At 42.1% G+C, this 26,123-nt stretch overlaps 1 protein-coding gene across 2 annotated transcripts in view; it reads left to right on the top strand.

Moving 5' to 3' along the window:
* Positions 1-26,123, top strand: part of LOC115104010 (parvalbumin-7) — a 38,704-nt gene that overhangs the window by 11,914 nt on the left and 667 nt on the right. The window contains exons 1-4 of one of the 2 annotated variants that reach the window (XM_029625134.2): positions 18,835-18,941; positions 24,531-24,599; positions 25,527-25,659; positions 25,938-26,047. In XM_029625134.2, the coding sequence (XP_029480994.1) occupies positions 24,539-24,599; positions 25,527-25,659; positions 25,938-26,047 (304 nt within the window). In that variant the 5' untranslated portion in view covers positions 18,835-18,941; positions 24,531-24,538. Of the gene's footprint in view, positions 1-18,834; positions 18,942-24,530; positions 24,600-25,526; positions 25,660-25,937; positions 26,048-26,123 lie in introns of those variants that run through there. The other variant, XM_029625136.2, reaches the window with a different exon arrangement.

The following is a 26,123-nucleotide window of genomic DNA, read 5'->3' as shown; positions in this document are numbered from 1 at the left end:
CAGTAAAGAAAAACACAGCTAAAGCAGAAACAACGTAACATGAAAACCAGGGTCATATTCACTAGATACCAAATTGAAGAAAACAGTTGGAAATGGGGAGGGACTGCCTGAGTTTATAAGGAACGCTAGTTTTTTAGTTGCAAAACGAAGTGCAATAATGAATACGACCCTGATGTTATTTAATGTAAAGCCAGCGGCTCCCTGCCAAGGTACATCTGGTCCTATATCTAACCCACCTGGAACAGAGGGGGCAGGAGCCAAATGATACAGCCATGATAATGGATTGAAAGAGAGATACAGAGAGAGCGAGAGAGAGAGTAGAGTGAGAGAGAGAATTGATTGCCAACATGGCTGGCAGACAGTCACATCATTTCTTAATATCTTAATCTCTGCTGTTTCAAGAGGCTCAAGAGAAACTCCTGAGAAGACATTTGACAATTAGATAAAGAGCAATACATAAACAATGCTAAAGAGAGAGAGGAAATATGTCACAGAAATCAGAGAGAGGGAGCCAAGGACAGGAGAGTTGCATACAACAAACCAATAACTATTTGGAGAAGGAGCAGAGGGGAAAATGAGGTGCCTCCTGTCTGTAATGTATTGTAGAATACTACTCAGCTCCTCAGATTTCCACTCCAGTTGTACAATTGACAGAAATACAGGGGGCAGAGGAGGAGAGGAGAAGAGAGGAAAGAAGAGGAGGTGGCACTCTTGCATTTTATTTGGCTCTGGTTGTATGTGGAGGAGCAGAGCAATGAGGAGAAAACTCAGCCGTGCCAGCAGCATGGCACCTCAATCACACTGTATCTATCTCTGCTCAGAGCAGCATTAACTGGGCCGTCCGTTACTGAAGCAGTTTAGCTTATCAGCTCCTCTCCTCCGAGGCCTCCCTCACTTCCATCCCTCCCTCCGGGCACTGCCACCTTACAAGCCTCACACGCCTCTCCTAATTATGCCCCCTGTCTGTCTCCAAGCATCCACCCCCCTTCCTCCCCTCTCTCTACCCCCTCTCATCTTGTCAAATACAATTTTAGTTCAGGTGGTTTATTGGCAGGGCCACTTCAGGTTAAAAACCAATGCTGGCATTCTGAGCAGATTCCATTATGGTCACGGCAACAGTAAATAGAGGTTGGTAGCAGAATGGTAACAACAGTGGCCAACTTCAAAATATTGTCATTGTTCTGATCCCTGGTCAGTTCCTTGGGATTACCTTGTTTAATTAGGGGCGTTTCAAAATGCAAATAGCCAAGGGCGTGCACGAGCACTGAGGCTGAGAACAAATGCCATTTATCAATGCCAGGTGTTCCTTGTCTTTGTTCTGTCCACTTACCCACTGCCTATGCTCTATAAGAGGAACGAGACAAAGAGAAAGTACTGGTTAAAAAGTTTAGCTGCATCAAATGTCCTTACAACCCAACACAATTATGCTTATTTTGCCCTCAGTCGGATAGTCTTTATCATGTGTGTCTTTCACTAGTAGAAGAGCTTCTAGCGAAGCCTGGCTACAGATGAACTAGTCCCCTCTTTATGTTCACATTCAAACCCCTCTGCCCATATGCGTGAGACTAAGATATATTGAGAGAAATAGTGGAAGACATGAAAAAAAAGAGAGGGAGAGCGAGCCAGTGGAAGGATATGAGAGAGAGACAGCTCGTGTGAAAGTGTGGGCATCTAAGTGCCTCGGGAGAAACAGGCAACATAGTATGTGAGTAACTGAACTGAGCTCTCGTGGCTCTCTGCTCTAGCGTGATGTCTTTAAAAAGTAGGCTCCTTCAAATGCATTGTTGTCCCTCCACTGGCTTGCCTTTTGGCCAGTTAGTATAACCTCCTAGACAACTCTTCTCCTTTCACCAACCTGTAATTGTGTGGAAAGAGTCACGATAGAGTTTACGACTCAGTTATTTATTATACGTCTGTATTAACCAGGGATGGGGTCAATTCCATTTAATTTCCAGTCAATTCAGGAAGTACAATCAAATTTAAATGATCTTCAAATCTTCAATGCTTTTCAATTAGGAAACATTTGAATTTGATTTGGAGTTTGGTTCACTTTTTGGAATTGACTGTAATTGATATGGAATTGACCCCAACCCTGGAATTAACATCCCGACCCTACACTACACTATTCCTCTCCTCTCAAATCCTCTCCTTTCATCCCTAGGCGACGTGGACCCACCCTACATCTTAACACAACAGTGATCCTCATCCTACATCGACTCAGGGACTACTGACGTGAGGGGAACCAACAGGGTCATGAACCCTCCTCATTATACAGGCAGGCCTATAATGTGAACAGAAATGTGTTTTCTCTATGCCTCCATCTCTCTGTGTAGGCAGAGAGATAGCAGAAGAAAACACAATGTACAGGCACAGAGTGATATACACAGCAGGCACAATAAATAGCCTACAGTGGCACGATAATCTAAGAGCGAGCACTATCGGGTCCTTACTCACTAGCTGCTGACTGTATGGGCGTAATATCAAACCCTAGTCCTTCCTCTGACCGTCAGGCTCTGAAAAGCATGAGAGGGTGTGAGTGTGTTTAAAGCTTGATCAATAGCTCGACCTTTGGGCCGATTTGGCTGAATAGTATCTGTTACTCTCCTGGGATAATGTCAATGTTCTTGACTTCCAAAAATAGTGTGTGTGTGTGTGTGTGTGTGTGTGTGTGTGTGTGTGTGTGTGTGTGTGTGTGTGTGTGCGCGCGTGTGCACGTGTGTCGTGCATGTTTAATCTGTTATTTAATCTGTTTAAGAACATAAGAAGATGGCAGAGAGAAAGAACAAAAGAGAGTGAGATGGAGATTGAGAGAAAGGGAGAGTGTGTGAAAGAGAAAGTTGGAGAGATACCAAATATTTTAACCATATACAGCACGTTTGGGAATTATTCAGACTTTCCCCCGCAAAAATGTACTTTACAGCCTTGTTCTAAAATTGATTAAATAAAAAACTGTCCTCATCAATCTACACACAATACCCCATAATGACAAAGTGAAAACAGGTTTTTTGAAATTCTTGCAAATTAATAAAAAATAAAAAACATAACTTAATTGCATAAGTATTCAGACCCTATGCTATGAGACTTGACATTGAGCTCAGGTGCATCCTGTTTCCATTGATCATCCTTGAGCTGTTTCTACAATTTGAGTCCACATGTGGTAAATTCAATTGATTGGACATGATTTGGGGGCGGCAGGGTAGCCTAGTGGTTAGAGCGTTGGACTAGTAACCGAAAGTTGCAAGTTCAAATCCCCGAGCTGACAAGGTACAAATCCGTCGTTCTGCCCCTGAACAGGCAGTTAACCCACTGTTCCTAGGCCGTCATTGAAAATAAAAATTTGTTCTTAACTGACTTGCCTAGTATAAAATAAAGGTTTAAAAAAAGGTTTAAAAAAATAAAAAATAAAAAAAATGATTTGGAAAGGTACACACTTGTCTATTTAAGGTCCAACAGTGGACAGTGCATGTCAGAGCAAAAACCAAGCCATGTGGTCGAAGGAATTATCCGTAGAGCTCCGAGACAGGATTGTGTCGAGGCACAGATCTGGGGAAGGGTACCAAAAAAATGTCTTCCGCATTGAAGAACACAGTAGCCTCAGTGGCCAAGAACACAGTGGCCTCCATCATTCTTAAATGGAAGAAGTTTGAAACCACCAAGACTCTTTCTAGAGCTGACCGCCCGGCCAAACTGAGCAATCGGGGGGAAGGCCTTCGTCAGGGAGGTGACCAAGAACACGATGGTCACTCTGACAGAGCTCCAGAGTTCCTTTATGGAGATGGGAGAACCTTCCAGAAAGACAACCATATCTGCAGCACTCCACCAATCAGGCCTTTATGGTAGAGTGGCCAGGTGGAAGCCACACCTAAGTAAAAGGCACATGACAGCCCGCTTGGAGTTTGCCAAAAGGCACCTAAAGACTCTCAGACCATGAGAAACAAGATTATCTGGTCTGATGAAACCAAGATTGAACTCTTTGGCCTGAATGCCAAGCATCACGTCTGGAGGTAACCTGGCACCATCCCTACGGTGAAGCATGGTGGTGGCAGCATCATGCTATGGGGATCTTTTTCAGCGGCAGGGACTGGGAGAGTAGTCAGGATCGAGGGAAAGATGAACGGAGCAAAGTACAGAGAGATTCTTGATGAAAACCTGCTCCAGAGCACTCAGGGCCTCAGACTGGGGCGAAGGTTCACCTTCCAACAGGACAGTGACGCTAAGCACACAGCCAAGACAGCACAGGAGTACATCTCCGGAGACTTGAAAATATCTGTGCAGCGATGATCCCCAACCAGCCTGACAGAGCTTGAGAGGATCTGGAGAGAAGAATGGAAGAAACTCCTCAAATAAAGGTGTGTCAAGCTTGTATCTTCATACCCACGAATTGCTGCCAAAGTACTGAGTAAAGGGTTTGAATACTTAGGTAAATGTGTAAATATATAGATATTTTTTTTAATAAAAAAATAATAATAATATTTATACATTTCTAAAATGTTCTAAAAACCATTTTCTTCTCTTTGTCATTATGGGGGTAATGTGTGTAAATTGATGAAGTAAAAAAAAAAACATTAATGTGGAAAAAGTTAAAAGGTCAGAATAGTTTCCGAATGCACTGTATATGGTCAAAATCACCCCATTAAAGCCTGCAAGGAATATACAACACCATACCATGAAATACAATGGCACAACCTAAAAAAAGCGATGAAAAACAAACTGAAATATAGGTTGAAGTTGAGTACGACCAAAAGGTTTTATTTGGGTCGCTCAGTTGTGGCTTGACCAGTAAAACATTTAAGTACTAAGAGGGGACCATTAGGACAATTCAAGTTGCTTTAGCTATGGCAAATACAGTGGGGCAAAAAAGTATTTAGTCAGCCACCAATTGTGCAAGTTCTCCCACTTAAAAAGATGAGAGAGGCCTGTAATTTTCATCATAGGTACACTTCAACTATGACAGACAAAATGAGAAAATAAATCTAGAAAATCACATTGTAGGATTTTTAATGAATGTATTTGCAAATGATGGTGGAAAATAAGTATTTGGTCAATAACAAAAGTTTATCTCAATACTTTGTTATATACCCTTTGTTGGCAATGACAGAGGTCAAACATTTTCTGTAAGTCTTCACAAGGTTTTCACACACTGTTGCTGGTATTTTGGCCCATTCCTCCATGCAGATCTCCTCTAGAGCAGTGATGTTTTGGGGCTGTTGCTGGGCAACACAGACTTTCAACTCCCTCCAAAGATTTTCTATGGGGTTGAGATCTGGAGACTAGCTAGGCCACTCCAGGACCTTGAAATGCTTCTTACGAAGCCACTCCTTCGTTGCCCGGGCGGTGTGTTTGGGATCATTGTCATGCTGAAAGACCCAGCCACGTTTCATCTTCAATGCCCTTGCTGATGGAAGGAGGTTTTCACTCAAAATCTCACGATACATGGCCCCATTCATTCTTTCCTTTACACGGATCAATCGTCCTGGTCCCTTTGCAGAAAAACAGCCCCAAAGCATGATGTTTCCACCCCCATGCTTCACAGTAGGTATGGTGTTCTTTGGATGCAACTCAGCATTCTTTGTCCTCCAAACACGACGAGTTGAGTTTTTACCAAAAAGTTATATTTTGGTTTCATCTGACCATATGACATTCTCCCAATCTTCTTCTGGATCATCCAAATGCTCTCTAGCAAACTTCAGACGGGCCTGGACATGTACTGGCTTTAGCAGGGGGACACGTCTGGCACTGCAGGATCTGAGTCCCTGGCGGCGTAGTGTGTTACTGATGGTAGGCTTTGTTACTTTGGTCCCAGCTCTCTGCAGGTCATTCACTAGGTCCCCCTGTGTGGTTCTGGAATTTTTGCTCACCGTTCTTGTGATCATTTTGACCCCACGGGTGAGATCTTGCGTGGAGCCCCAGATCGAGGGAGATTATCAGTGGTCTTGTATGTCTTCAATTTCCGAATAATTCCTCCCACAGTTGATTTCTTCAAACCAAGCTGCTTACCTATTGCAGATTCAGTCTTCCCAGCCTGGTGCAGGTCTACAATTGTGTTTCTGGTGTCCTTTGACAGCTCTTTGGTCTTGGCCATAGTGGAGTTTGGAGTGTGACTGTTTGAGGTTGTGGACAGGTGTCTTTTATACTGATAACAAGTTCAAACAGGTGCCATTAATACAGGTAACGAGTGGAGGACAGAGGAGCCTCTTACAGAAGAAGTTACAGGTCTGTGAGAGCCAGAAATCTTGCTTGTTTGTAGGTGACCAAATACTTATTTTCCACCATAATTTGCAAATAAATCCATTAAAAATCCTACAATGTGATTTTCTGGATTTTTTTTCTAATTTTGTCTGTCATAGTTGAAGTGTACCTATGATGAAAATTACAGGCCTCTCTCATCTTTTTAAGTGGGAGAACTTGCACAATTGGTGGCTGACTAAATACTTTTTTGCCCCACTGTATTACATACATATTACATCTACAACGGAGTTCAATTTGATTTTGTCCCACAAATCTACACAACCTAATCCACATTTTCAATTGAAAGAAAGTTATTGAAAATGTTTCACAAAAAAAGACAGTGTCCTAATTTGATAAGTCTCCACTCCCCTGAGCTAAAACTTGCGGAAAGCACCTCTGGCAGACATTACAGCTGTGAATCATTTTCATTGAGATTCTACCAACTTTGGACAACTTTTATGGCAAAATACAGTGCCTTCAGAAAGTATTAACACCCCTTGACTATTTCCACATTTTGTTGTGTTACAGCCTGATTTTAAAATGGATTAAATATAGTTGTTTTTTACGCACAATACCCCATGAAGTGGAATTATGTTTTTCAGAATTTTGACTAATTAATTCAAAATGAAAAGCTGAAACGTCTTGAGTATTCAACCCCTTTGTTATGGCAAGCCTAAATAAGTTCAGGAGTGAACATTTGATTAACAAGCCACATTATAAGTTGCATGGACTCACTCTGTGTGCAATAATAGTAATAATAGTAATACTTTTTAATACTACCTCAAATCAAATCAAATCAAATTTATTTATATAGCCCTTCCTCCATCAGCTGATATCTCAAAGTGCTGTACAGAAACCCAGCCTAAAACCCCAAACAGCAAGCAATGCAGGTGTAGAAGCACGGTGGCTAGGAAAAACTCCCTAGAAAGGCCAAAACCTAGGAAGAAACCTAGAGGAGGAACCAGGCTATGTGGGGTGGCCAGTCCTCTTCTGGCTGTGCTGGGTGGAGATTATAACAGAACATGGCCAAGATGTTAAAATGTTCATAAATGACCAGCATGGTCGAATAATAATAAGGCAGAACAGTTGAAACTGGAGCAGCAGCACGGCCAGGTGAACTGGGGACAGCAAGGAGTCATCATGTCAGGTAGTCCTGGGGCATGGTCCTAGGGCTCAGTTCCTCCGAGAGAGAGAAAGAAAGAGAGAAGGAGAGAATTAGAGAACGCACACTTAGATTCACACAGGACACCGAATAGGACAGGAGAAGTACTCCAGATATAACAAACTGACCCTAGCACATAAACTACATAAACTACTGCAGCATAAATACTGGAGGCTGAGACAGGAGGGGTCAGGAGACACTGTGGCCCCATCCGAGGACACCCCCGGACAGGGCCAAACAGGAAGGATATAACCCCACCCACTTTGCCAAAGCACAGCCCCCACACCACTAGAGGGACATCTTCAACCACCAACTTACCATCCTGAGACAAGGCTGAGTATAGCCCACAAAGATTTCCGCCATGGCACAACCCAAGGGGGGGCACCAACCCAGACAGGATGACCACCTCAACTCTGTACCCCACACATACAATTATCTATTAGCCCAGTAGTGAATTTCAAACACAGATTCAACCACAAAGACCGTTTTCCAATTGGTAGATGGGTAAACATTTTTTTAAAAGCAGATGTGGAATATCCCTTTGAGCACGGTGAAATTATTAATTTCACTTTGGATGGTGTATCAATACACCCAGTCACTACAAAGATCCTAACTCAGTTGCCGGAGAGGAAGGAAACTGCTCTGGGATTTCACCATGAGGCCAATCGCGACTTTAAAACAGTCACAGAGTTTAATGGCTGTGAAAGAAGAAAACTGAGGATGGATCAATAACATTGTAGTTACTAGACAATACTAACCTTATTGACAGAGTAAAAAGAAGGAAGTCTGTATAGAATACAACACACACATCCTGTTTGCAACAAGGCACTAAAGTAATACTGCAAAAAATGTGGCAAAGCAATTCACTTTTTTGAAGGTTGTTCTGTACGCTAATAAGCTAATGCTAAGCTATTTGCCAGCTATGTGGGGCGCCATGTTGGTTGACATTATATAATGAATTCTATCAGACCAAAGATGTTAAAATGGGGTGAAGGAATGGTTCACTCATCTTTCGCATAAACTTCCGGAAGTGAATGAAGGGAAGTGAATGATCGTAGACGACACACCCCCTTCAACAGGCATACTGCAAACAGATCAAACTCATCTTCTCTTATTATCTTTGGTTGACGTGAAAAAACAAACATGGCGGAGCGCACAAACTACCCATCGTAGGAATACTTTTGATTTCTAGAAAGTGTTTTACTCAGTCATTACGATCAATGTTGAGCTCACCTGTGATGTGATTCATTATAAATAGTAATTTCTATTAGCTAATTCATGTTGTGGTTTCTGTCAGCCCAGAATTCTCTAAATATGATCGCTTGAATTCTTAAATATGACAACTTGTGTTACTTTAATCTTCCCTGTTAGCGCTAGAACTAATGTAGTCTACATTTTCCGGTTTGGGTGATTGTGTGTGTGTGGTAGCTACTTCTGTGAATGTCCGAACATTGCATCCAAAAATAAACTGGCCACATTCAGGACATAACTTTGTAAGAACTGTTCTTTTGAAAAATGTTTCTGTGAAAAACCAATGTGGCTAGCTCAAATGCTGGTTTGCGTCAATCGACTCTGGACGTTCTAAATTAGCGTTCTAATCACACAGGTTTGAGCGTATGCTGCAGGGACCACTGTAGAATGATCACACGTATTTTTTATTTATTTAATATTTAATACAATTTTTAAATGTTTTTTGGTACGTGTGAAAATGTCAAGGGGAGGTAGCCCAAACGTTTCGGACGATACAGACAGAAGCTGGCAGATACCGCTGTACCGACTTCAGTCTCCTGACACGTGTGACAGTCGTAGAGGAAAGCGGAGAACATCATCGTGCTCGTAAGAGTGTCATGTGCTCGTAAGAGTGTCATCTTTCCATGTACGGCCAAACCGTTCGGAAGCCACAGAGGCTTTTGTTCGAATACCGGTTTCCGGGATGTTTCATGGTCTGACAAACACAGCTCTAGTTCTGTCACCTTTCACTTCAGATGCGGAAGTGCGGTACAGATCTTTAGGGGATTTTTTTATTCTGCTAATTCGTTTCCTCGGGGGCGCGGAATGTCAATTTACGCACACTCTCAAGTGAACGTTTATATTGATACATCTCACACTTTGCGTGGTAATGATCTCACGCCTGTTTTACGCACAGATTTGTGTCTATGCATGACTGATACATTAGGTCACTGGAGCGATGTCAGCTACTATTCTATTTTTTATTTTTTTTATTAAATTGAAGCTGGGAGTATTAACTTTTATGTGAGTTTCAAAATTAGGTTATCTTTTTTAACCAGCAATCCCTCTATGGCTTTTCTCAGATGTAACAGCAGGGGTTGGTTATTCTATCTTTTTGATAAAATATTAATTGTTTCTGTTTGTTCACACAAATCATGAATGATTCTGAAGAGAGTTGTTCAAAGACTATGAGACAAATCCCCTGACACCCCAATTAGAAGACAATGGCTTGTGTGTGTGTGTGTGTGTGTGTGTGTGTGTGTGTGTGTGTGTGTGTGTGTGTGTGTGTGTGTGTGTGTCACCTATTAAGTTGGAATTGTGTCGACTGGAATCCCTCAAATAAGTGTGAATAAAATGAACCAACATTTTAGTAAGTTTAAAATGTTGATATTTGATATTTTGTGAATGTTGCTATCTCTTCTGAGAGAAATGGCAACAATTATTGTCATTAAGCTCATTCTCTACACTGAGCGCATCTGAATAAGACCCCCCCCACTTCAAAATCTGCTACACACTTTTAAACCTAACACCACCTATACACTACTAAAAAAATATCCATAAACGATTGATGCTTCTTTAGGTAATTACACTATGGTGCGGTTGGCTATTGGATCGCCTGTAATAAATCTAATGGGTACACCCTATATAGTGCCATTTTGGACACATTCTAATGACTTGGACTGCTGAGGGATATTAGAGTATAGTGGATCGATGTGCACGGGTGACGGTGCATTAGCTTGTCTTAATTGCTCTATGGTGGCCACCCCCTGACTCCCACACACTGCCTATACACACACACACACACACAGAGAGAGAGACACGCACACACAAAGACACACACACACACAGAGAGAGAGAGAGAGACGCGCACACACAAAGAGACACACACCACCCTCGTTAGCCCATGTAACAGCTAATTGATTGTGTGGTGTAATAATACAGGCCTTTCCAACCAAGCAACTTAAAAGGCATCCTTCACCTGTGAACAGACTTCCATTTTAACTGCAATGCGGCTGGGTCTCGGAGCAGAACAAGGAGCGTAGAGTCAATGGCAGCGGTTTGTTAATGGGCCCTTCAAGAACCTATTGTATTTGTTAATATGTGAATACACTCCACTCCCTCCTAAATGGATGCACCCCTGCCTGACTGAATGGATGTCCAGGCCAGCCGGTCGGTGTTGATGTTTCAATTTCAGGGGTGTGTGTTCCGTCTTTGTGAGCGCTGCTGTCTCTTGAATGTTTTTATAATGTAGTACATTTGGCAATACAGACAGAGATAGCATATCCCCCTAAATCAGGGGTGTGCAATTACAGTCCTTGGGGGCCTGATTGTTGTCACAGTTTTGCCCCAGCCCCAGCTAACACACTTGACTCCAATAATCACCTAATCATGATCTTCAGTTTAGAATGCAATTTGATTAATCAGCTGTGTTTGCTAGGGATGGAGAAAGAGTATGACACCAATCAGACCCCCGAGGACTGGAATTGCCCACCCCTGCTCTAAATGGACACGAGCCATAAACCAGCAGCAGTCTTTTAAATCTGTTCAACAGTAACTAGTACTGAACAGAAATATAAACACAACATGTAAAGACATTTCCGTACGCACATAAAACATATTTCTCACAAATATTGTGCACAAATTTGTTTACATCCCTGTGAGTGAGCATTTCTCCTTTGCCAAGATAATCCATCCACCTGACAGGTGTGGCATATCAAGAATCTGATTAAACAGCATGATCATTACACAGCTGCACTGTGTGCTGGGGAGAATAAAAGTCCATTCTAAAATGTGCAGTTTTGTCACACCACACAATACCACAGATGTCTCAAGTTTTGAAAAAGCGTGGAATTGGCATGCTGACTGCAGGAATGTCCACCAGAGCTGTTGCCAGAGAATTGAATGTTAATTTCTCTACCATAAGCCACCTCCAATGTCGTTTTAGAGATTTTGGCAGTTCATCCAACCGGCCTCACAAGTGCATACCCCGTGTAACCACGCCAGAACTCCACATCCGGCTTCTTCACCTGCGGGTTTGTCTGAGACCAGCCACCCGGACAGCTGATGAAACTGAGGAGTATTTCCGCCTGTAATAAAGCCCTTTTGTGAGGAAGAACTTATTCTGATTGAAGCCTGGCTCCCAAGAGGGTGGGGCTTTGCCCTCCCATGCCCACCAATGGCTGCGCCCCTAGCCAGTCAAGTGAAATTCACAGATTAGGGCCTAATAAACTGATTTCCTTATATGAACATTAACAGTAAATTTGTTTAAATTGTTGCATGTTGCGTTTATATTTTTGTTCAGTATAGATTTAGGGGAATAATGATCATTGTAGTAGATATTTTAATGCTGTGATGTGGCCATTTGTAGCTGCAGTTTATGCCTGACTGCTTCTTAAGTCGAATGAACATTAGTGCTCTCTCTGCTTCAGGCCTTGATCTGGTGTAGTGCTCGCTATATATAGAAGAGCTACTATTTAAAATCTTATCACAGTTCATTCACACTACACACATCTGACACACGTAGCCTACAATGTCAAGGTCAAACCGATCTTGGTGTGTGTGTGTCTGTGCCTGTGTGTGTGTCTGTGCGTGTGTGTTGACATGCATGCTTGCATTTTTGCGCTTGCTTGGTGGTGTGATTCTCAAGTGACACAGTTCTAAATGTCATTTTGTTGGTTAGCCTACAGAGGAAGAGAAGGTATCACTGACCCGCCGACATGGTTCCTAAAACAAACAGGAACACACTGACATTAGAACCCAAGGAGAGCTAGAAAATGTATGACAAAAATATGCCTTTGATAGTCAACACACTAATAATAATTCAAAAAGCGAAAGGATGAATCTTTTAGAAAAATTGTTTTGTTTCCATCCATTACCCATACTGTGATTACATATTCACGCACATTGTTCTGCAAATGCTAAGCTAACTTGCCAGCTTCCAACATGAGTTATGATGACATTGCCAGGGATACAGCGTCTGCCCATATTACATTTGTAGCATCGCCGGGTGCAACTCAACACCTATCTCTTGAGTTGTAAGCCGACAGACGCTCCTGAGGAATCTCCTCACCCCTCTACGCCCCCCCACCCCCCACCCCCACCTCCCTCTCGCTCACTCGCTCTCCTTCCTCAAACTCATATTTCTTCATCTTCCTTTCGCTTAGACCTCCCTCCTCAAATCCCCACACCTTTCTACTCTCCCTCTCTTCCCTCTCCTCGTATCGCTTTCCCCGTGTTCTCCCTCTTTCCTCATATCTCCCCTTCACAACCTCCTATTCTCCCAAAGCCTGTCTCTCTGGTCCCAAGGCACCTGTTGAAGGGATTACACACCTTCCTGTGCCAAGTCCAGTACAGACCAGCTCTGATACTCTGCCTGCGTCCCAAGTGGCACCTTATTCCCTCTATGGTTCACTACTTTTGACCAGAGCCCATAGGACCCTGGTCAAAAGGAGTACATTTAAAATAAATAAAAAATAAATTTTACTAGGCAAGTCAGTTAAGAACAAATTCTTATTTTCAATGACAGCCTGGGAACAGTGGGTTAACTGCCTGTTCAGGGGCAGAACAACAGATTTGTACCTTGTCAGCTCTGGAATTTGAACTTGCACGCTCTAACCACTAGGCTACCCTGCCGCCCCAACATTGCATATAGGACTAGGGTACACTGTGTGAATAACCCACCCCATCGTCTCTGTTGAGGTTCAGCTTTTCTATTGCGGCCACCGTCATCACAAGGGGCTTTCAAGATTTATTGAAATTATTTAGTTCAGATTTGTTGGCAAAATTCACATTGGTTGTCTATACTGGTGTGACCAACTGGGTCTGTTAGCATGCTAAGCTAAAGAGTAGGCATTAATTTGAGGAGCTAACACAAGTCTTCAGGTCTAAGAAAAGGTTAGGCTACTAATCATGCGAGCGCAGTTCACCAAATCACCTCCATTACAGTGTCCATCGTTGATGATTGGGCTAGTTAACTTTCAGCCTGACTGTATGGTTGTCCTTTGATGTTGACGACAAGACACTGTCGTCCATCTTATGTTTTTCCCTATAGATTGAGCAACCTTCCTTTACCACATCTGACCAAAACTCTATTTGACCTCTTTCTCTCCCTGCCTCTCCTTTCTCTTTCTTACTGTCTCTTTCCTCTGTATCTTCTGCACACTATTTCTCTCCTAGCCTCCTGACTGGCCCATCATTCTTACTATATCTGTGCATCTCTTGGTATTCTCTTTTGGGTGTGTCTTCCTCAGCCCTGTCTTTTCTTGCATCAGAAGATGCTCGCGGCACGAAACAGCGTTATGTCATTGCAACGGAACGGCTGATCATACGGCGAGAGAGAAGAGGCCCATCCGTCTTAATGTTTCAAATGCAGACTCCCATTTGTTAAGGCTAAGGGAGGATCCCTGCAGATGGACGACCCAGTAGCTCCTTTATTAAACAACTCATTAATTTCTGTCCCATGGCCGTCCAGCTCTCATTCTCCTATCATTCCCTCTGTCAGGACCCATGGATGTCCTTGTCCATCTTGTCCTTTCTCTCTCTCTATCTCTCGTTGTCTCTCTCTTTCTGCCTCTCTCCCTCTCTCTGTCTCTCTCTACCTCCCCTTGGACAGTATCTCATTCTATTGCCTCTCCATTTCCTACCCTTGGTCTTTCTCTCTTTCTTTACAGCTTTCATGTTCCCTTCATCCCGTGTTCCCTTCATCCCTCTAAGTGTCAATTTTCGCTCTGTGTCTCCTTTGGAGAAAATGCTGAAACAGAGAAATGTAATAGTTGAAGGGAGGACGATGATTCAGTAATGGGTCTATCATGTGATGTCCCACAGCAGGCCAGACAGACGGCAACAGTAATGCCCCTACATACTCACACCTACTGCCAGGTGGCAAGGCTCGGCGCAGCACAGCTAAACAAGTAAACAATGCATTGCTTTCAGTGGTTTGCTGAAACAGACTTCCCCACTGTTTCACTGGATACTGATGATGCAGTAAATAAACCAGGCGACAAAATGTACATAAATGAAGAAGAAAAAAATATAGTTTTTTTTTCAAACCTTGTTTGAAAGTAAAATGCTGACGCATTTATGTAAACCGCGGCTGTTTCAAGCCTTCATATCGTCCAACTTTTCATCCAGACCCACACTGTTCTGCAAAGATGACATTTGGAGATCACACTTACCTCTCATCTCACCCTGGCCCAGCCGCACAGCCCCGACTTCTGCCTCTTCAAAAGCTGTCAGTTTCAAAGGGACTGAGATTTTGTCTGTTTTAGCTGAGCTTTTTTAGGACTTTTTCAAAGCTTGCCCCCCCCCCCCCCCCCCCGCTCTCTTTCTCTCCCTGGAATTCGGCTTCCTCTAAAACGTATTCAGTTTTATCTTTTCACTTTGTCTTCCTTGGAATAACTCTGTATTTGTTATTCCAGGCAGGGAAACATGAAAATATGTAAACATATTTGTGCTTTCTTCAGACACAGGAATTGGATCTCGCTAGGAAGTATGTTAAAAAGAGGAGGCCTTCGAACGACAGTTGCCCACCAGAAACGTAAAAATTAAATACGTGGTTTGGAAAGTTTTATTGCCATATTTGACATTTTGTTTCATATTATAACTTTGTTTCAGAGTAGGCCTAGTGTGAAAATGTCAGTGTGTTCAACAAACAGACCGAAACGAACTGAAATCAAACACTCAAAGACCTTTACTGGAAATGACTTACAACTGAACTCATTACAGTTTCAAATCAAATCAAATGTTATTTGTCACATGCTTCGTAAACAACAGGTGTAGACTAACAGTTAAATGCTTCCTTACGGGCCCTTCCCAACAATACAGAGATAAAAAAAAGAGAAATAGTAGCACATTTCTGAAAAATAACAACACAGGGAATAAATAAATATACAAAATAATAACACAAGGAATAAGTACACAATGAGTAACGATAACCTAGCTATATACACAGGGGACCAGTACCGAGTCGATGTGTAGGGGTACGAGGTAATTGAGGTAGATATGTACATATACAGTGCATCTGGAAAGTATTCAGCCCTTTCTCTTTTTCCACGTTTTGTTACGTTAAAGCCTCATTCTAAAATGGATTAAATAAATAAAAAATCCTCGTCAATCTACACACAATACCCCATAATGAGAAAGCTAAAAACAGTTTTTTTTAAAACATTTTTGCACATTTACTACAAATAAAAAACAGAGATACTAGCTCTTGACCTGTTCCACAACAGCCCCGTCGATGTACTTTGTGTTATTTGTTGGGGATAAACAACACAAACACACAATCTGTCAAGAAACCGACAAGGAACTTTTGACTGGAGAACACACAAGTTTAGTGGAAGAAAGAGGCCCCTTAAAAGGAGGGTGCTTTATATACCTCTTCGTGCGGTGAACAGAAGGCAGATGGGATGATATGTTGAAAGGAAAGAGAGGAGAGAAAGAGTTAAAAAGATAAAGTGCTTGAGCGTATTTGAATTGGACGGGGGAATAACATTCCCATGAGTGGTACCAGAGGGAATAAGGGGTAGGAGAAAAAGAGGGATAAATTATAGAGTGGCAAATTGCAGAGATGTACAGATGGGGAGGTGTTCCATATCAAATTCATTGATTGGAAATATGTCACGATGACTCAACGGCGAATCAAACTGCATGATTAACCTAATTTGAGAAATGCATGTCATTCCAGAAACAAAACTTTATCAGGTTTTTAGAAAAGTACCGCATCTGCTCCAGAAAACAGTCCCAATGAGATATGGTAATAAGGTTAAATAGCAGCAGTCACTGAGGTCCCCTACAGAGCAGCAAATCCCTCCTCATCCCTGTACATCCCAGTACATTTATACATGGGAACTCAGTGACCCACACCACCACCACAACCACCACCATTGCCTCCCCATCCTATCCTATAGTAAACCTGTTTATTGCTCTCTTTAAGTACAATACAGTAGCACCGCAGCCCACATCGCAGGCCCCATTTCTGCCTTCAAACCCACCTTTACAAAGGTCAATGAGTACACACACACGCATGCGCACACACACACACACACACACACATACACACACACACACACACACACACACACACACACACACACACACACACACACACACACACACACACACACACACACACACACACACACACACACACACACACACAGTACAGACACACAATAACCCCCAAACACACACACTTCAATAATACCTCAGACATGGAAACAGCTGATGTGTGCAGTCCACTGGTACAGCCATATTCAGTAAGACATATCTATATATGACAGGCTTTGGACAGGCTTTGCCTGCGCCAGAGTGACCTAACCCACCAAGCCTCCATGTTTTATGGTTAATTGATGAGCCTGTTTGGATTCTTTCCCAACAAAATAATGTAGCTTGTGTCCCAAATGACACCCTGTCCCCTATATAGTGCACTACTTTTGACCACACTACACTGTACATCTATAGGATCTTAATTTGATCCCCCTTTTGTTGCTGAGAATTCACATTAAAACACGGTTATATTAACAGTATTGCACTTTTCATATAGCCTAATTTTGACCAGCTAATAGCCTAACCGACGATCAAGCAACGTTCAAATCCTGTTGCTGGATAATTATTTTGCTACGACAGCAGTGGTCAAATGAAGATGCTACACCTGCATATAGGAAATAGGGTGTCATTTGGGACAAACACATATGAACACAGAGCATAAGGCAGCCCACGGATATCAGATGTCACAGTTCTGATCATGGACGTTCAGGATCTACCTTCAGCTTTGCTTTGACTTGTGTCTGCTATATATAGATTCATTAGGGACAGACAAAGAAAGGAATAAGATAATGGAGGTGGATATAAAGGGATGGATTAAGGAAGTTGGCTGATGGTTTTAATCCCCCATGAGCAGGAAAGGTAAATGAGAGAGACTTTGAGATAGGGATGGGCATAAATAAGAAATTACAATTAGAAAATACAACTTTAAAATACCCTAAAGACCAATGTATCAAAAATACAATATAAAATACTTTTGTAAAGTATTGTAGTTCATTGAAATACATGTCTTTTGAATTATAAAGTATAAAATTACATTGGTACTAAACTGTTGAATAGAAACAACATTCTCAGTAATGGTTACAGAAACATCTTACTTGCTGTGACTGTCATATGCTGTCGTTTATCTACCTTAGTTGAATGCATTGACACTTTGGATAAGAGCGTCTGCTAAATGACCAAAATGTTATGTAAATGTATATGTGAAAATTAACAACTGCAAAGGACACTAGGTCAAATCAAATCAAATCAAATTTGATTTGTCACATACACATGGTTAGCAGATGTTAATGCGAGTGTAGCGAAATGCTTGTGCTTCTAGTTCCGACAATGCAGTAATAACCAACAAGTAATCTAACAAGTAATCTAACTAACAATTCCAAAACTACTGTCTTATACACAGTGTAAGGGGATAAAGATATTGTCATTGGCCTTGTTTCGGGGCGGCGCTCATTAGAATAATACTCAGCATGCCTTGCAATTGTTCATTTTTACATATACTGTACATTTACAGTATACGCTTATTTAGCAAATAGTCTTATCACACCATAATGCCATCATACTTTTTTAAAACAATGTAGGGTGCAAGGGGGCCACAAAATGTTTAACTTCTATAAGGAAATGGTATAGAAAATAATTTTGTATTTTGAAAATTGCAGCTTTTGAAAATATCTTGTTACAAAATACATTGGACTATAGTTCAGACCAGTGTAATACAACATACGAAATACTCAGAAGTAATTCAAATACTGTACGTATTTCAAATACATGTAACAGAACTACTACCCATCTCTGCTTTGAGAATGGTTAAGTGTGAGAGACAGGGGACATTGGAGTAAAAGGGGAGTTTAGGAGATTAAGAAATTGACAGAGAGAAGGAAAGATATATATATATATATATAAACACAGAAAGAGAGAGTTCGTGAGAAAGAGAAATATCAAAAGAGGATCTAAGGACAGAGCCCCCTGAGTGGGAGGTGTGAGAAAATGAGGTAAGAAAACCAGATGCGTGGAGGGAAGGCGAGAAAGAGAGAGAGTAAAGAAAAAGGTGTCAGGTGGAATGGGTGCTGGAGACTGAGCAGGTGATTATTAATAGCAGGGTTTTGATTAGTTAAGTGTGGTTAAGGGAAGCGATAGGGTTTCCATCTTTCCCTCCTAAAATAGGCGGAGGGGAGGGGTATAAAAAAGAAAGGAGTGGACCCTTGTCTCTTTATCAGACCTCCACCCTATCTCTCTGGCCCCTTTCTCCATCTCCTCCATACTACTCCTCACCTTAACTCAGGTAAGGCTGCGTGCTTTGCTCAACAACCAGGGTTGGGGTCAATTCCATTTTAATTCAGCCAATTCAGGAAGTGAAAATTGGGATTTCAGTTTACTTCCTGAATTGATTGAATTGAAATGGAATTGACCTAGTAATGCCATGGAAAAGGCTTCATAAATTGGTCACCCCAGTAGAGAATAATTTTGCAGTACACTTACTAACAGCTACTTTGGGGAAAAAAATTACAAAAGTGATATGCAAAGTTGTAAGGGTAAGATCTTGTTTAAGTATGTAGGTAGTTACGTGTTGGAAAATAGCATGAGCAGGTGCAATTTATGGTGTTAGTTAGTTGTGTAATGGGAATGGCTACTGTATAGAGAATATGAACCAAACGATCAAACCTTTCAACAATTATATAGAGGACATTAACTAAGTATGATGCAAATTGCTGACACTGTGAAATAGTATTACATTTTTTTAACAAAGATGCCTCTCGGGACCATAACCTTCCCTCATTAACATTCTGTATGTGATTATGTTGAGCATGATTCGTGCATTTGCATGATACTCATGTGCTCATATCTCCATGTTAATGCATATTCATGGAGTCAGTGAACTGTTTTAGTGGCTATAGCCTCTGTTAATTAAACAGAGACAAATAATTGTATGTATCCCAAATGGCACCCTATTCCCTATAGTACACTACTTTTGGCCTAGGCCCAATAGAGCTCTGGTCAAAAGTAGCGCACTATATAAGGGATAGGGTGCCATTTGCTATGAATACAATGTGTTGTTTGTGTGTCATGATGAAATATGACCTCAAGACTTCAGATGTTGCTTTAAATGCTAACGGATAGCTTAAGCGATTGACACATTTTTATTTATTTAATAATACTATATTACTCTGTTTGTGTTTTATGTAAATGTCTCGTGACGTGGTTTAGTTATTGACATGTTTGGCATTTGTATATAGATGATTGATTGTCCCATTGTTCCAGATGGATTTATGAGACGATGTGATTAGTTGATTAGATAAGATGGCATTATTATTCTGCGAGTCATAGCGGTACCTTTGTGTGCCATCCAGGAGAGTCCCTACTACTACGCAAGGCCTATTATTGTGGCTGCTCAATCATTGAATTGGTTATAACTGGGTAATTTGGAAGCTAGACCTGGGTTCAGATACTATATGAAATATTTTTTGCATTACCCTACCTGGATAGCCAGGTGGGCAAGGTTGCACTGGGACCGCTCTAATGGTTCCATTGCTACAGTCAAATTGATCTAGTCAAATTTAGATAAAGTAGTTTTTAAAGTATTTGAACCCAGGTCTGATTGTTCAGTTGTACTGTGGCGGTACAGTAGGTAGGCAGCTCAGCAGTTATTTTCAGCACCACGCTGTCAGATAACATAATGGACTTTGGTGTTATGTCCAAAGATAATCCCCCACAATCCATCTGGGTGTTGTTTTTATGGCCGTGCCGCTCGGACCACTGCTCTTTGGGTATTGGTATTGTTACCATGACAAGAGAGACTGACTCCACTTTTTATGATGAAATCAATGACTTGCAGAATCAATAGCATTTGTTGTAGCCACCCAGTTGAGCTGTTCTGTACACAATTTCAACTATTCAGTTACAAGTTGGCAATCATTCTGAATCAAAATCCTCCAATGTTTCTGCTGTACAGAATGCTAAAACAAGCACAGTCCCCAATTTGTTGTGTTTCAATCATTGTGATTCACTTACATAGTGGGTATTTAAATGTCAAATCAATTGTAAGTAAGAGCCCTACAAGGTATATGAATCCAGACTCACAAAGTTGCAAAACATTATCTCACCAACAGCGCACAGACGTACAGTACATACATGTATATGCATGTACATAAACACACACACAAACTCATCCCCGCCCCATGAGCGCGAGCACACAAACACACACACACACACACACACACAAACTCATCCCCGCCCCATGAGCGCGAGCACACACACACACACACACAAACTCATCCCCGCCCCATGAGCGTGAGCACACACACACACACACACACACACACACACACACACACACACACACACACACACACACACACACACACACACACACACACACACACACACACACACAAACTCATAAACATGACCACAGATCAAATCTAAGTTCACACACGTCACAGACATATCAGCAAAGCCACGCATTCGTACATACAAACACACACCCTCACTCACACACTGACACTACAAAGGGTACGAACATACACATGCTATAGTAAACTGAGATCGAGGGGGCTTAACTTAAGGGGCTCGAGTTTCTTGAGAGGCTAGTACATTCTCCCTTGATACCTCGATCTCCTCACCCACATCCGGCCTGCCCAGACCCAGAACCCCCAGACCCCTTCTTCCAAACACACACGCACACTCACACACACTCACACACACACACGCATGCACACACAGACATACACACACACCATGCAGCTGTTGTAATGAAGGCTAGGAGTCAGTCTCCTGAGGCACGGTTGGGTTTCCCTCACCTCTGGGTGAGAAGAAGGGCACAGCCGGCTCTCACGTAGGAAAAAAGTATAAAGGTTTCATATTTATATATTTCATTGGAGCCAAAGGGTAAGTCAAACTTAGGAGTGTTAGAAAGATGTTGGGTGAAAGGAAGTGCTAGATCTCACTAAGATGAGGCTGACTGTTGAGGCATTCGCATAGGATAAACTGTGGAAAGAGGCTAACTACTAAATAGGATCTTGTAGGCTCCTATAGAGAGCAATAGTAATGGCATATTTTTGTAGGCACTAACTCCACCATGGCTCATTGGCCAAAGCCTATGGAGAAATTACTGTTTTTTTTACGGGGTTTTGGATGAACTGCAAAAATAAGGTCTGTGGTAAACACAGGCTTAGGAGATTTTATACGTTTTGTTCTATGAGCTAATCTTCATCAGCTAATGTCACTTTTTGTGAACTTTGAAGCATTTATGTAATCAAAACAACCACATAACACTTACAGAAAAACCACATGAATTTCACGTAATCACATGTGAAAACGTGTTATCGTGTGATCACATAGTCACATGTAATCATGATGTCATGTGAAATAAATGACAACATGTGAATGCCAAATTTCAACATGTGATACCATGAAACTACACGTGACAACATGTAAAAACCCAGATGTCAAATGTCATTGAGAATATTTTACTTTAAACGGCATAATTGACATGCCTTCAATTTTTTTATAAAAAATATATATATATTTTTCTAGACAAGTCAATGACGGCCTAGGCACAGTGGGTTAACTGCCTCGTTCAGGGGCTGAACAACAGATTTTTACCTTGTCAGCTCAGGGATTCGATCTTGCAACCTTTTGGTTACTAGTCCAACGCTCTAAACACTAGGCTACCTGCCGCTAATTTATACAGTCATGGTCCCCTGCAGGTTTTGTCTAGTTCCCAGGACATTCCCATTAACCTTTGTAGAACATTGTGTCATGGTCCCCTGCATTACTTGGAACTCAACCTAATTTGGGATTTGAACTCACAACTGCTTGGTTGGTAAGTACCTGAAGTGCCTCCTGCGCTAAAAACACATGTAAACATGAGTAAACATGAGTTAACATTCATGTTTTGGGGATTTAAACTTGCAACCGCTTGGTTGAGTGCATCAATGTTTCTGCAGTGCCACCAGGTTCATACTTATTGCTTGGAACGTGTTACGACACACCAAAATTAATTACGGTAGTGTTGTTCCCAAAAAAGTGTCAGTGTGCAACCTTAACATGTGTTGACAATACAGCAGAACAGATGAACCGGAACGACATTTACTTTCACAGGTGGCCAAAAAGAACTGAACGCCACGCCTCCAGTATTCTGATCTGACCTGATGGTTCATAGTTCAATGTCCCTAAGTGACCCAACTGGCTGGGTCAAAAATAACACAACACGTGTCTGTCCACTATGGGTTGCTTTTAACCCAGCATTTAAAAAAAAAAGTGCAGTAGTAATTGTACCCAGAAAAAAATGTACGTTATACTAGATTATCTGCACATGTACCCTAAAAGATATTGACCAGTACCCAGGGCCAGATTTAAGAAATCTGTCAAAATGATGCTCTCTGGTGTATTTTGAACATCGAGGACGGGCTCCTGTGGATGGATAAAAAAAGAGATATAAATAATAATTGCTTCTTGGGTCCGTTATGGGCTTGGGCCATGCCCCTGACTCACAAAATTGACCAGTCACATGTATCTCCTCCCCCGATCTAACGATTAGCAGAGTGGCACCAGGCAGCAGCAGGCTATCTACACTCATTGACAGTTGGCTCCTGAATCCTCCTGGAGTTGGCGGTTGCAGAATATTATATATATAATATATACTCTGTATTTTTGGGGTAAGCCCCTGCATTAAGCCGGCCCTGAAGGTACCTTATGTGTACCTTTGACCTTGTATTCTTGCCTATTAATCTGTGGCCACAGATTTGGTTGTGTAGCAGGAAATTCAGATTGCTGGCATCCCCATTACGGAAAAAAACACATGATTTCACGTGAAGTGTTCCAAATGTGAAGTATTCCAAAAACACGTTTTCACATGATTTCACATGTGAAATGGTGTTTTTCTGTAAGGGAAAGGCTTCATAATTCATAAAGGTCATCTTAACTACCTGATATTATTTTATAGAACAAAACATATAAGATCTCCTAAGCCTGTGATAAACTCAGACGTTATTTTAGGCGTTTACCCCAAACCCCCATTCTTTCCCTAGTAATTTCCCCCATAGGAACGCCTGAACAAGCCAGAGGCTGTCGAGCTGGGCCTTTTCGCTCACTTATCCCATGAGCCTTTGCTGCAGCGGTGTCTTAGGGAAATATCTTAGAGCACCCTACTTGGCCACCCCTCGGGGGCCATTACAGACATAAACTAATCCAAAAATAGACTTAAAAATTGCCCTCGCACGATATCATAGGATGGCCACCACATGGCAACCACACCTCAACCTACTAATCCATTCCCCAATAACCCCTTAGTCAACACCACTCACCATGACTCTCAATCCTCCTTTCCTCTCCTCCTCCTCTCCTCTTTTGGGAGACAGATGGGAGCTGAGGGGGGTGTAAGTGAGAAGCAATTGGCTTCAATGGCACACAGGGTTGGACACACAGGGCCAAGAGGTTTGGACACAGCTCGTCTTTCAAAGTGTGAGACATAAGGAGCCCCCTGTCCGCACTATTACTCTACACAGCTCTAACTCTGTAGTGTGTCCAATGGCCTCCTAGCTCCACAGCTCTCGTTCTTGTTCTATGGTATGTCAGACACAGCACAAGGCACAGATCCTATGGCGCTAACCCTGCTGAGTAGACGCCTGGAGACCAGCCACGTTTCTCTTATAATAACCCCAACCTCAACCCGCTCCCAAAAAACACACACAAACTAAATGGAGAACTGAGCATCACCCACCCCCTCCTCCATTTTCTCCTCTTCCCTCCTCTCCCTCCTTTCTAATTCGTTCTCTCAATATCTCGCTCTGTTCCCTTTGCTCTCATGTTTAACTTTGTTCCCCCCTTTTCTTGTCATCCTTCCATTCCCCCCTCTTTCCTGACATTCCAGCTGCTGAGATGGCGATGAACAGCATTCTCAACGCTGCCGACATCAAGAAAGCCCTAGAGGCATTCGCAGGTGACCAAACACCCTTTACTCAATTTCATTTTCTTACATCACATTTAGGAACAGTTTCCCAGACATACATTAAACCTAGTTCAGGACTAAGAAGCACTCCCAATGAAGATTCTCCATTGAAAGTTTTCATGTTGTTGTGCAGGACTAGGCTTAATCTGTGTATGGGAAACGGTCCCATAATGTGTAAACACGAAAACACTGAATAGAGGCCAAATAAATGGCTAATAATACTTAGTAAAGGTATAATTCACTTTTTGTATTGAACGTTAGTGGCGAATATGTGTTCTCTCTACTAATGTGTTAACAGGAGGAGCCCCTTGGTTCCAAAAATACACATCTGATACATCCCAAAAGGCACCCTCTTCCCTATAGTGCCCTCCTTTTTGACCAGAACCTCATGTGTCCTGGTCAAAAGTAGTACACTATGTAGCAAATAGGTTGCCATTTGGGATCAACACATTTTTACATAATTATGATACTGTAATAGCACATCATATCTGACATAATTCAGATAGTGTAAGAACTGATATTGTGTAAGATATATGCCAGAGGATGCCAGCTAGTCCTGGGGTTCGCACAGTCCTCTAACCTATAGAATTGATATGTCCACTGGCACAACACATGCTCTGAATCCACACACGCACATACACTCAGACAAACGCTGTATCATAGTGTAAAAATAGTAATTTCTTAATGATTGTTTGGCATTAACGTTTAACCTCTGGAGTGTTGTATCCAGGCAGTCACCCATGCTGTTTTTTGTCCTTTGTGTGTGTGTGCAAGCATCTGTGCGTGCCTGTCTGTCTGCGTGCATGCGTGCCTGTCTGTGTGTGTTTGTATGTAAGTGTGTGTGTGTGTCTGCCTCCATTTGTGTTTGTACTCTGTGTGTGTGTGTTCACTAAACTGTGTGTGTGTTATGCCGTGCAGCGGCTGACTCTTTTGACCATAAGAAATTCTTTGAGATGGTGGGTCTGAAGGCCAAGTCAGCTGAGGATGTGAAAAAAGCCTTCCTGGTGCTGGACGCTGACGCCAGCGGATTCATAGAGGAGGAGGAGCTCAAGTAAGAGACGCACACACACACAGGGAGACACACACAGGGAGACACACACAGAGAAAGACACAGACAGAGAAACACACCAACACTTTGACTGACTACACACTCCGTGATTTATTAAACAATATACAGTGCGTGGTGACTGACCAGTGACCACATGGACATGCATTCCCATCCTATATACACACACAAACACTCATGGTTAACTGTTTAGGCACCAGAGCATTCCTAGTAGTTGTACTGTCTGTTCTTAAGTCTCTCTGCCCTCTCCCTGTTGCCCATAGGTTCGTACTGAAGGGATTTGCCTCAGACGGCAGGGACCTGACCGACAAAGAAACCAAAGCATTCTTAAACGAAGCTGACAAGGATGGAGACGGCATGATCGGCATCGATGGTGAATAAACTATTTCTCTGACCGACGGACACATGTTTCCACAGAGTCTACAGAGTGCTCTAACCTCTTGTCTCTT

The sequence above is a fragment of the Oncorhynchus nerka genome, linkage group LG21, assembly GCF_034236695.1.
Source record: "Oncorhynchus nerka isolate Pitt River linkage group LG21, Oner_Uvic_2.0, whole genome shotgun sequence".
Lineage (NCBI taxonomy): Eukaryota > Metazoa > Chordata > Actinopteri > Salmoniformes > Salmonidae > Oncorhynchus > Oncorhynchus nerka.
The sequence above is the reverse complement of the archived record's forward strand: the minus strand, read 5'-3'. Positions and strand labels throughout refer to the sequence as shown.